Below are 13,463 nucleotides of genomic sequence, written 5' to 3' on the forward strand. Positions count from 1 at the left end.
GTTAGATTTGGTTCAGTATTTTTTTTTCTTTAGTTTTTGAAGCATATATAAATTAGAGTTAATTACCCCACACAGTATTCAGGTCTATAATTCAATTGAACTCAAATAACCATTTTATAGGTCGTATAAAAATAATAATTCTGGAAGTCTACCACCATTGATGCATTGCCTCTTAAACCACCTAATTTGACACATTACATTAGTTATTCATGCCTGTTGTTTGGGTCCTTTATGACGTCCTTAAAACACAAGTTTCTATTTGGCATTTCAGACAGGCAGACAAAGTAAAAAGTATTTCAGAACTCTCTTGTTCATGTGCGATCTGGTCCAATTTTGAGCCAAAGTAATGTTAAGCTGCAGGTTTGTTTTCCGATTCATGTTCAAAATATAATATTTCTTTGAAATAAAGTTGTTCCTCGATCATAAACTGATGATTGTACATGGACGGATGGACAGACATAAGTGAACGAACCGATTGCTTAACCCCGCTTTTGGCTTTGTGTCCGTGGGATAAACAAACCAACTCAAATTCAGCCTCATATATTTGATGTAGTATGATACTATAATTAGTGTTTGTAGTGCAGTCAACTGTCTATTACAGTAACTACAAAATTGTACACCACAGTAGAACTATAGTTAATTTAGCATTATGCCATTTAACTGTAGTTGATGTAGAGTTACTACGATCTTATTAGTCTGGGATCCGAGGCCTGGAAATGTGTAAAAAAGTGATTTTGAAGTGACACCCCTGCTATAAAATGTTTGACCCCTAGATCATGTCTGTGGGGGTGTTAGCCACCAGAAAAGTGACTTTAGCAAGGGAGTTTGGATTGCGCGAATTCTGTAAGGACGTTTTTTAACTTGGGGCGTCAACTGTAAAAAAGCAAGAAATTTATGGGTAGGGGAAATTCAATTGACCATATATCCCATAATACAGGGGTGAGTGCAACAAATTACCACTCATTCTTTTTGTTATAAAGTTGGCTTTTATATGAAACATGATTCAACGTGATTGGACCATCCATGAGGTCAGCAGAGGTCAAAAGGTCACGGAAAGTGGGTTAAGCTGAAAATTTAGCTCCGTTATCAAATAATTCACATATGCATATGTCACAATATGTTCTTTGCATCCCTCTACTGTTTCTGACCTATATTGATCGTAATCGTGATGGTTTACTGCGGTGGTTGATGTTTTTCATCTTTTGTGTGGTGCTAGGGATTATTATGCTACATTTGTTTCAGCAACTTGCTTCACTCTTGCTGATCTTTATGATTACCATCGATCTTCAGCCTTAAACTTCCATTCAGAGACACAAGATGGTGGTAGTTTTGATGCTACAACAAATATAATTTATCAGTACACATTTGAGGGAGGAGGTAGTGGGGGCAGTGCCCCTTAAGAAAACCAGGAAACTGACTATCAGTGAACCAGACAAATTCGTTCCAGTAAGTAGTAAACTGACACTGAAGGACAGAAGACAGGCTAGGTCATTACGTGATATTGAACTTCCTCATGATGACAAGGGGGAAGCCTGCTTTCTAGCTGACAAGAACATCGTTTGGTTCCTACTGAGGATGTATCCAACACAGTTGATGACGGGTGAAAACGACAAGGACACTGGTAGCCTGACATGGAGCAGCTTCTTTGAATACAATTCTGGGCAACATACAGAGAAAACAAAGATTGGTTATGGACCATTGCTTCCACAAAACCCAACCAACGCAGATGTAGTCCAGACCTCATTGGACTACTTTGTCTCCTTGAGTCTTAAGATGGGTCAGGCTAAGACGGAGGTGACTTGTGACCAGGCGATATATCACATAGTAAAGGGGTTGTTTAGGAAGGAATCGGAAAAGTACAAAGATGTTATTGTTCGACTTGGAGGATTCCATATTGCCCAGAACTTCTTGGGATCTATTGGATTTTTCATAATGGAGAGTGGCATAGAGGACATTCTGGTTTCTAGTGATATCTGTGGTCGAGGTAGAGCCAATAAAGTCATGGCAGGAAAAGATTATTATAAGATGGTCCGTTATCATTCATGGTTGAGTGAGGCATTGTTCATGCTGAAGTGGGAGGCATTTGAGAAATGGCTGTTGTTCGAGAAGAATGAGGAGACACTTTCTTTGCCTTCGTCTCTGCTTGAAAGTCTTAGAAATGCCTTTGACAGGAAAGAGAAGGACGAATTTGCTGCACTCATGAAGGAAGTCATGAAATGCCTAGAGTCACTGGAGTTGCTCTGGGGAGATTTTGAGAAGGGATTAGGAGTGACAGCCCATCTTTGGAGCATGTACATAGACATGGTGCTTATCCTAAGGCGTTACATCCATGCTGAGAGAGCTGGGCTGTGGCAACAGCACTTACAAGAGGTACAGAATATGCTACCCTATACCATTGCTTCCGGCCATAGTAAGTACATGTCCTGCCTTCCGATCTATCTCAGTGAGATGCAAAAGCTTCCAGAAACAGCAGCAGAAGTGCATGAGGAGTTTGCAGCTGGCAAATTCACAGTTCACCAGACTGCAGGAGACTTTAATGGTGTGTGGACAGACCTTGCCCTTGAACAGACCTACAATAGGGAAGGCAAAACAAGCCTCTTTAAGGGTATAACACAGTCTGAATCAGCACGAGAAAAGTACATCAAGGCTCTACCGTTCATGACCTCTGTCTCTGAAAGTGTAAAACAGATGGCACACATGGCCTCGCCGCAATCTGACCACCACGAGAAGCTGAGGAAAGACGACATGGAAGCCGTGTTGCAGATCAAACGGACCGTGGAAGAGAAGATGCAAAACCCATTCGATCCTTCACTTGCGACAGATAAACTAATGAACATATCCACAGGTCAGATTCTTGCAGCAACTACCCTGGTAAATGCCAAACGTCTAGGCTTGGAGGCAATGGATGCTGCCACAACGACGAATGCAGACAAGATTGTCCAACCGAAGATAGAAACATTCGCCACGCATCTGAAGAAAAGTAAGAAAAAGATGGACACTGTGAAAGAAGTCATCAGAGAGGAGAGTGCAGTGACAAGGGCACTTTGTTTCGCACAGGACCTGAGTGATGAGGCACGGACTGAGGCATTTAGTTACGAATGGCTTGAGTACCCTCCCTCGTTGTTTGAGCCAGAGAAGAATGGATTTTCCATGCGGAAAGGTTGCAAATCCAACTATCTATCCACTCTACAGGCAGAGGTTGCCGAGTCATGGGAACCGTTAAAAGAGTTGCCTCCTTCTGTATCTGATGCAGTTTATGTAGTCGATGCAATGGCATTCATCCAGCGGTTCAACACACTTGGTTCGAGTACATTTGACCAACTTCAGGAAAGGTACAGGAACAAACTCTTGAACATGAAACCCAGACATTGCACTGAAGTGCATTTCGTGGGCGATCAATATGATTTTGGGTTAAAGAGTCTAAAAGGGGATGAACGCCAGAGACGGGAGTCAAATACCAACTTGCCAGAGTTTGTTCCAGTGGACATCATGAAAATCCCTGATTGGAACACATTCCTGTCAAACCCTTGTAACAAGACCAATCTGCTGTCGTATCTTGCTTCACGTTGGTCCCAGGAGTCATCCTGGCCTGATGGCTTCTGCCTGGTCCTTGGGGTCAACGCCCAGGCAACTCGTGTGATGCAGACGGAACATACCAATGTTGATGAGCTGTACTGCCCTAACCACGAGGAGGCGGACACCAGAATCTTTGCTCACATTGCTAGCTGTGACAACAGCGTAGTTGTCATTCAGGCTACAGATACAGATATCATCGTCTTGTCAATGTATCATTTCCCTCGGTTGACAAACGTTGTTGAGTTATGGGTGGAAAAGGATGATCTGTTCCTCCCCATCCATGACTTGGTGAATGAGTTGGCCAAAGCAGTTGGAAAGGACGTATTGGCACTCACAGACACACTGCTCATCTCCTACATTCTGTCAGGTTGTGATTCGGTGAGCTATCCTTTCAAACGGGGTAAGAAGAGAGCAGTGAAAGTCGCACTCCAGCATGTTCACAAACAGCCAGCGTTGTCCAATTTCATCCGACATGAATCCGGACCTTCTGCACATGATCAGGTGATAACTGAAGCACGAAGCTTCTTTTGTGATCTCTACGGCAAGCCAGGGTATTCATCCCTGGATAAGCTCCGCGCCCACTTGTTTGCATCTAGCAAACTAGATCTGCGCTCCCTTCCTCCAACAGAAGATGCTTTTCACTTCCACGTTCTCAGGAGCCTTTGTCAGATCAGCTTATACAAGCAAGCTTCACTCAGCAATCCAGTGCTTCTTCCACCTGAAGAGTATGGCAGGAGTGTGGATGGTGACAGGTTAATTCCTGTCATGAAGAGCAAGCCATCAAAGCCTTCTGCTGCGAAGTTGAAGTACTGCAAATGTAAGCAGAAACCGAACTGCCTGAGGAATTGCCCTTGTGCGAAAGCTGGAGTACCATGCATCATTGCATGTGCCTACAATGGCGACAGAGAAAAATGTGGACGGCTTCTGACTGATGATGGTGATGATGATGAGTAAATAGAGGTAATGACACTTTTCCAGACAGTATGTGGTATGACTTGTCGTTTTAAAATATGTTGAAGAGTACCGTGCAAATAGATAGTGTGAATGCCCGATTTTGGTGATTTTTTAAAAGTTATGCAAATCTAAAGTGACATACATGCCAGTAAGTTAAGTTCAGTCGGGGCATTTCTTTCCCAAAAACATCAGAGGGGTACAAACAACATATTTTGGGTGTAAAAGTTTGGCTATATTGAGCTTGAAGTCGGAAAAATGTGATTTTATTTACTGAAGGAGCTAAACTTTTAGCTTAACCCACTTTCCGTGACCTTTTGACCTCTGCTGACCTCATGGATGGTCCAATCACGTTGAATCATGTTTCATATAAAAGCCAACTTTATAACAAAAAGAATGAGTGGTAATTTGTTGCACTCACCCCTGTATTATGGGATATATGGTCAATTGAATTTCCCCTACCCCTAAATTTCTTGCTTTTTTACAGTTGACGCCCCAAGTTAAAAAATGTCCCTACAGAATTCGCGCAATCCAAACTCCCTTGCTAAAGTCACTTTTCTGGTGGCTAACACCCCCACAGACATGATCTAGGGGTCAAACATTTTATAGCAGGGGTGTCACTTCAAAATCAAATTTTGAGGTCTCGGATCCCAGACTATATTACTGTGTAGCTCTTGTCTGCGTGGGGAAAGCTTATATTGTCATAATCTTGGTGAACAAATTGGCATAAGCCATACCTCAATACTTTTTTTGGTTAAAATTGTTTTCTTTTTGTGAATCCAGAAGTACTATGCCTTGATGGCCACAATTATGGAATTTTTATTATGGAGTGTAGAGTTTGCAAAGGTTTTTTTTGATATTTCTTTTTTTTCTCTCTCCAAGGTCGATGCTCATGGAAGAGCAAGCTGTGACCAAATTCAGACATTACAAAGAGCTGATTCATCTCGATCTCCTCCTTTTAGTCTCCCATTCTTTTTTCATTCCCACAACTTCTAAATCTCTCACCACTGCATCCTTACATCTGGTCTTCGGCCTTTCTCTTTTCCTTCTTCCTGGCAGTCCCATATCAATCACTCATCTTTTCCACATTCTCTGTATCCTTATCAGTTGACCAAACCAATTTAATCTCTTCTCAGCTACTTTCTTTGATGCTTCCACAATCTTCACTGATCCCCTGATGTACTACTGGTTCCTGATCTTGTTCTTTCTTGTCACTCCACACTTCCATCTCAGTATCCCCATCTCATTTGCATCCAGTTTCTGTTTGTCTTTCGTTGATGTTGCCCAAGGTTCTGCACTATATTACAAGGCTGGTCTCACTGCCTTATAAATTCTTCCTTTCAGTTTCAGTGGTACTTTTCTATCACACTCCACTGTACTTACTCCAATTATTGCAAACAAAACTAATTCGTTGATTAATTTCCATTCCCATCTTCTGACACCACGGACCCTAGGTACTTTCAGCTACTCACATTCTCCAGGTCTTCATGCATAATCTTTACACCTTCACCCGATTCCCTTCCAAACTGGCAATCCAGATATTGAGTCTGAGGTTTGCTGAACTTCATATCCCTATCTTCCAGCACTTTTCTCTATTTATTCAGATACACCATCATATTCTCATCATTACCACCACATAACTCAATACCATCTGCAAACACCATTGACCATGGCACTTCCTGTCTCAATTGCTCAGTGAGAACATCCATGACAATCAGGAAGAGGAAAGTTCTCGTTGTCAATCCTTCATGCAATCGATCTTTAACTTCGAAACTATCACTCTCTCCCACACTGCTTCCTATTCTTTTCTGGCTCTCCTCAAACATGAATGAATGAATGAATGATCGTTTTAAGGCCATTTTCCCCGCTAGAGCGAGGGTTAGCCTTGCGGGCCCCATGACAATCATGGTTCCCTGTTTGAGGCAATGTTTTTATGGCTGGATGCCCTTCCTGGTGCCAACCCTTGGTCGCCTCTTACGATGCGCAGGGATACGGTGTACCTATTCTAAACCGGGGTACACACCGGGATCATTCATCCCAGCAAGCTGGTACTCGATTTGCCGACCTCGGAAGGATGACAGGCTGAGTCAACCCCCCTGGTGTTAATTTAGCGATCGACCGGGATTCGAACCCAGGATCCTAGGATCCAAAGCCGGCACCCTAACCACTAAGCCAACACCAGGCTGTCCAGGCTCTCCACAAACATGATCTGCAATAATCATACATACTTCTTAGGGACTCCACAACTTGTTGAACATCTCCAGACTGCCTCTCGAGACACCTGGTCAAAAGCCTTCTCCATATCGATGAATACATACTTTATGTTGCTTTGACCTTCATGATATTTCTCCATCACTTGTCGCGAAAGAAAAAGGGTATCCATGGTGCTCCTTCAGGCCATGAATGCGAATTGGCCTTCATAGATTTCCACTTTTTTTTTCTCAATCTCTGACCCATGACTTTCCCATATCTTAAATCTATGAGATGAAGAGACCTTTTATCATGGATGCTTGTTTTTCATTTGTCTATTTACTCTAACTCTTGACTTTTTCTCCTGGACAGCTGGGCATTCAAATATCGATGTCTCATGAGAAAGAGCCATTGGGAACAGGTAAGCAGTCTTCGTATCAAGATGTTCGTTGTACTTTGAGGATACAGCACCTTTTCAAGACACACTTGCTTAGTTATAAGTAGGAGTGAATACTTTTGGAAAAAAAAAAAAAACGGGAAGTGGGGGGGTCGGGGGGGCGGCGGGACATAATGTAACCTGCTCTGTCTGTCTGTCCATCCATTACATTATCTTCTCCTAAACAGTGTGCAGAAATTCACCAATTCTGGTAGTTATGATCACCATGTGACAAGAAAGTGCGAGAGCAGTATCGTTTTTGGCGCCATACCTGGCGTGGGCTCAAAGGGTCCAATACCAAAAAAGCAATCATGGGCACATTTTAAAACATTTAAAATGAAACTTTGTTTATGCATTCAACATTGAGGAACGCTTATGCATTATTTGGAATTGATGCCTGGTTCACATCATTGGGACATCAATTAAAAAAAAAAAAACTTTTGGATTTTGGATCCAAACATTTTGGATTTTTTTAAACGCAGAATTTGCTATGTGGTCATCCCTGGTGGGATTTTTGCCATCTTTCAACACTGCTTTAGATGGGAAGCGTAGGGATTTGTGATGGCGCACCATCGACTTCACTCTACTTAAATAATTGCAGAAGTATCATTGTATACTGCTAATACTGCTATAGTACAATGCATCTCCGTAGTTCCAATTGCAAATTATCGTCGACACTTCCCTTTAATAGACTTTTCCCACCCTCCACCCATGGTTTCTGTTGAAACCCACACACCTATTAGGAGGTCTGCTCACCCAACAATGAGTTTGAACCAACTAGAGAAAGAGGATCTGCAAATGAATGTTCAAATGCTCCCCCCACCCACAAGCTGGCATATGTCACAGATTGAGGGACAAATTAAAAAATGATGGAATAACAAACGACAAAATGGTTCAATGATTCACGCGGTAGCTTAATGGTTGGAGCGTCTGCTTTGATTCTGGAAGCTTGGTGGTTTGAACCCCGGCCAAGTCATACCAAATACTTTTTAAAAATAGTACATGCTGCTTCCTTGCTTGAGACTCAGAATTTAAATAAGACAGAGCACAGACAAATAACCATTTGTTGGCAACTATTGTGCAGGCTTTGATGGACATAATGGCCTCCTCTTGTGTTGAAATTCTTTGTAAGGGAACTCGTTATTATAAAATGAAATGCCAATAGCGCTCACAGCCATCATGTTTCTTTCTGCTCTTTACAACTATTTAAACGTTTGATTTAATGTTTTTTTTTAATTCAAAAGTGCTTTGATCAATGTTGATCATTTTCAAGCAATGCTGCAGGCTATTTGCTGCCTCTTCTTCCCACCCTTCTTGATTTGTATTTTAAGTCACTTATTTTGTGCTGAAACTCAATTTTTTCATTAATGGGGAAATGTAAATACTGCGTGTATGCATGCACGTGAATGCACACCCTATAGTGACACACACACACACACACACACACACACACACACACACACACACACACACACACACACACACACACACACACACACACACACACACCTGGTGTTGGCATAATGGTTATGGCGGCAGGCTTGGGATCCTAAGGTCCTGAGTTCGAATCTCATTCAGCTGTAGAATTAATACCAGGTGGGGTTGACTCAGCCTGTTTATCCTTCCGAGGTCGGCAAAATCAGTACCAGGGTACTGGGTCCTCAAGGAGGTTGGTTGCAGAATTTGCACTCTGGCCACTGTAGAAACACCTCATTCCGTAGCACACAATGATTCAGTGGTGTGTTGGGATGGTGCTGAGGAGTCATCCAAGTACACAGCATCTTTCTAATCCAGCGTATATTCCCATATATATATATACACATGTGTATATATATATATATATATATATATATATATATATATATATATATATATATATATATATATATATATATATATATATTATATATATTATTGTTACGGCCCGCAGATAAGGATGTTGGTTTGCCGAGCGGATGGCACCGCGGCCTAACAGTTACCCCGATTAACCCGATCCCCGAACGTTGGCCGGATCGCGCCACAGATATTCAATAGGGAAAAGACTAAGACTAAGGCGACGCGGATGTGAAGAAGAAGAAGACAAAAAGGTTGGAAATACGAATATAACTTATTTCTATTTACACCCAAAAATAACCAAGGAGAAGGAAAGATAATAAAATAATATACAGAAGATATTAGAGACACAGTGAAAATCGCTAGCTTATCTAAACAGGCTTAATTAATACCCAGGACAGAACAAACAAAACAAACTCACGTACACCAAAAGGATGGAAAGGCAGGAGGTGGATGGCTGGAGGGAAAGGAAGGTCCTAGGGGCCCTGCAGCGCGATCGGCGCGTTTAGCAGCCGCCGTTCCTTCGCGGCCCTGCTCAAAACCGCCGTCCAGGCCCCAAGCGGCTGTTGAGTGTTGTTGCTGCTGTGGCCGCCGCTGCTGCTGCTGCTGCTGTGGACGTCGCGTGCTTTGCCAGGACTACAACAGGCTTTGTGCTTCCCTGGATGATGATCTCCTTAATGTTCTCTATGTTCTTTTGCTCACATGCCAGCCTCGGACTCTGTTCGGAAAAGCACCAGCTCAGGAACAAACATCGGCCCACTTGATCAGCCGTTGCTGTGTACAAAGCTTCCTTGGGTGATCTCAATGTACTCTTGTCAAAGCTCATCTGCTTGGAGAGCGTCCCACGGCGGGTTATATAGGCCCCGCCCCTCAACCTTCACGAACCTCCTTGATGTTTCTCTCCACACCCTCTCCAAGTCCAACCCCTTGTTCGTGGTTGGTTGAGTGGGGCTGACTCACTCCTCCCCTCTATGACGAGGTGGGGACCCGCCTTTCTTCCCCGATCCGAGCACATGTTCAATGGTGGTTTTGGAGGGGATGTAATTTGCAATTGAGGCTTGGCAATGAAAGTTTTGGGAGTGGGAATGGGGAATGAAAGGAATCTACTCTATTTCACTTGGTGCAATGGAGTGTCATCTTAATGGAAGACAAGGCCTTACCCTAATACACATAATAAAGATATAACTATCAACCAGGGGGAAATCTATGATTGGCTAACGTGTATGCTTTATGGAATTAACTACGGGAACGCCCTTTGACCTTTATACAACACTGGAGGCAGGAGGGTCCAGACTTAAGCAATAATTCACAACAATTTACTACAATACAACACAATAAAAAAACACAAACCTCATATCCGCAACAATATATATATACAGAAAGAATTAAGTTAAGCACCCCCCCCGTTTTTTTACAACCTCGCACATTACAAGTTTGTTGTCGTCAAAACAGTGTAATATACCCATGATATTGCTATATTTTCTGGAGAAGTGATATTATGGTCACATAAAAACATAACAATCATGCCGTTTTCAATATTTTATTCTGAATAATTTAAGGTGAAATTTTTTGGGAATTTTAGGCATATTTTCACCTCAATTTAAGTATGGAGCTATAGGTCCATCACGGACAGTGTGGATGACGTTTATGTTTTCTAATGTACAGTCATTGTTCTGAGAAGACCTCTAGCGATCTTTGCGTCAATAACGTGTGTAGGACCCACGTGATCGGATCACTGACTCAACCCGACGTCTCATAGACCCTGTAAGCCGTCGTATGCGTTGCTGTGGCAGGTTGTTCCATTCTCGATGTAATGCACGTTCCAATTCATCCAGATTGGCTATTGGAGGGACCATCTTCGCAATTTGTCGTCCCAACATGTCCCAAACGTGCTCGAGGGGGTTCAGGTCAGGACTGTACGCAGGCCAGGGGATGGTTGTCACAGCACCTTGCTCCAGCAAGGCTCGGACGCGTCTCGCACGGTGAGGCCTGGCGTTGTCATCCATGAAGATGGGACATGTTGGGACGACAAATTGCGAAGATGGTCCCTCCAATAGCCAATCTGGATGAATTGGAACGTGCATTACATCGGGAATGGAACAACCTGCCACAGCAACGCATACGACGGCTTACAGGGTCTATGAGACGTAGGGTTGAGTCAGTGATCCGATCACGTGGGTCCTACACACGTTATTGACGCAAAGATCGCTAGAGGTCTTCTCAGAACAATGACTGTACGTTAGAAAACATAAACGTCATCCACACTGTCCGTGATGGACCTATAGCTCCATACTTAAATTGAGGTGAAAATATGCCTAAAATTCCCAAAAAATTTCACCTTAAATTATTCAGAATAAAATATTGAAAACGGCATGATTGTTATGTTTTTATGTGACCATAATATCACTTCTCCAGAAAATATAGCAATATCATGGGTATATTACACTGTTTTGACGACAACAAACTTGTAATGTGCGAGGTTGTAAAAAAACGGGGGGGGTGCTTAACTTAATTCTTTGTGTATATGTATATATATATATATATATATATATATATATATATATATATATATACACATACACATACACATACACAAACACATATATTAACCGTAAACCGTAAAGGAGGGTTTACCGTGGGAGTTGTTGTATGCAGATGATCTGGTGTTGATTGCGGAAAGTATGGATGGACTGAAGGAAAAGATGAACAAGTGGAAGGAAAGTATGGAGACAAAAGGTCTGAAGGTGAATATAGGAAAGACGAAGGTGATGGCAAGTGGTAAAGCATGTGGTGAGGTGGAAAGAACTGGGAAGTGGCCATGTGCTGTGTGCAGGAAGGGTGTCGGAGTGAACTCCATTCAATGTACAATGTGCGCTGAGTGGGTTCACCAAAAATGTAGTGGTCTGAGAGGGTCATTAACCAGTGTGGCAGCTACATTCAAATGTAAGGTGTGCACAGAGGGAGCTGCAGATGGAGGAAATGTTGAGTTGGATCTTGGAGACGGCATGAAGCTGGAAGGTGTGAAAACATTTTGCTATCTCGGAGACATGCTGAATGGAGAAAGTGGATCAGACTCGGCAACGGTTGCTAGAGTGAGATGTGCATGGAAGAAGTTTTGGGAACTGAGTGGCGTGCTGATGAGGAGGGGAGTGTCGTTGAAGCTGAAGGGAAAGGTGTATGCTGCATGTGTGAGAAGTGTTATGATTTATGGGAGCGAGACATGGGTAATGAACGTAGAGCAGCAACTAAGGCTGGAAAGGGTGGAAATGCGAATGGTTCGGTGGATGTGCGGAGTGTCGCTGAGAGAGAGGAAGACAAATGATGAATTGTGAAAGATGATGGGAATAGAGCCTGTGATTGAAGAGGAACAGGTTGAGATGGTTTGGTCATGTGTTGAGGAAGGATGAAAGTGACTGGTTGAGAAGAGTGATGGAAATAAATGTAGAAGGAAGTAGAGGACGGGGAAGACCGAGAAAGACTTGGCTAAAGACGGTGGAAGAAGACATGCGGGCAAGGGGGTTAACAAGGAGAGATGCAGAAAACAGGGCAAAATGGAGAAGATTGTCATGGGGACCGTGAGGCTAACCCCCGCTCTTGCAGGGAAAATTGCCTTAAAATACATGTTGTTGTTTGTTGTTGTATACACATACACATATACATGTGATTTACACTACATAACCAAAAGTATGTGGACACCCCTTCTAATTAGTGGATTCGGCTGTTTCAGCCACACCCATTGCTGACAGGTATATATAATGAAGTACACAGCCATGTAATCTCCATAGACAAACATTGGCAGTACAATGGGGCCGTACTGAAGAGCTCAGTGACTTTCAACATGGCACCGTCATCGGATGACACCTTTCCAACAAGTCAGTTCGTCAAATTTCTGCCCTGCTGGAGATGCCCCGGTCAACTTTAAGTGCTGTTATTGTGAAGTGGAAACGTCTAGAAGCAACAACAGCTCAGCCGCGAAGACCTTCCCAGAAGTGGAGGCTGTTATAGCAGCAAAGGGGGGACCAACTCCATATTGATGCCCATAATTTTGGAATGAGATGTGTGATGTTCAGGTGTCCACATGCTTTTGGTCATGGAGTGTATCTTAAATGGAGCAAATTGCAGTGAAGAATGGATGAGGAAAGAGTAGGCTATATCCTATATCCTGTGGCAAATGGAACAGGAGGAAGGACCTGTGAAATGTAATGTAATTCCATGTAATGTAAATTGTGATTTCAGGACCAACTCCCCTCCCTTTATACCTCCCCCTACCCCACCCTCTCTCCTGCCACCTCCTCACTCCCCACTCTACCCTCCTCTTTGTCCCCTACTCCCCCTTTCTCTCCCCTTGCACTGCACCATTTCCTCCTCTTTTTCACTGTCACCTTCCTCTGTCTCCTCTCACTCCCCTCCCTTTCTCTCACTCCCCAGCACTCTGTTCCCACCCTCCAACCCTTACTCATTCCCCTCTCCTTTCCCT

The 13,463-nt window shown here is 43.1% G+C and overlaps 1 protein-coding gene across 1 annotated transcript in view; it reads left to right on the forward strand.

The window, feature by feature from the left end:
* Positions 1 to 13,463, forward strand: part of GMPPB (GDP-mannose pyrophosphorylase B) — a gene marked incomplete in the record, with an annotated part of 77,263 nt that overhangs the window by 30,211 nt on the left and 33,589 nt on the right. Inside the window, 1 exon segment of the mRNA XM_078765907.1 lies at positions 7,090 to 7,138. Coding sequence (XP_078622033.1) covers positions 7,090 to 7,138 — 49 coding nt within the window.

This window comes from Myxine glutinosa, chromosome 11 (genome assembly GCF_964187855.1).
Source record: "Myxine glutinosa chromosome 11, kmMyxGlut1.1, whole genome shotgun sequence".
Lineage (NCBI taxonomy): Eukaryota > Metazoa > Chordata > Myxini > Myxiniformes > Myxinidae > Myxine > Myxine glutinosa.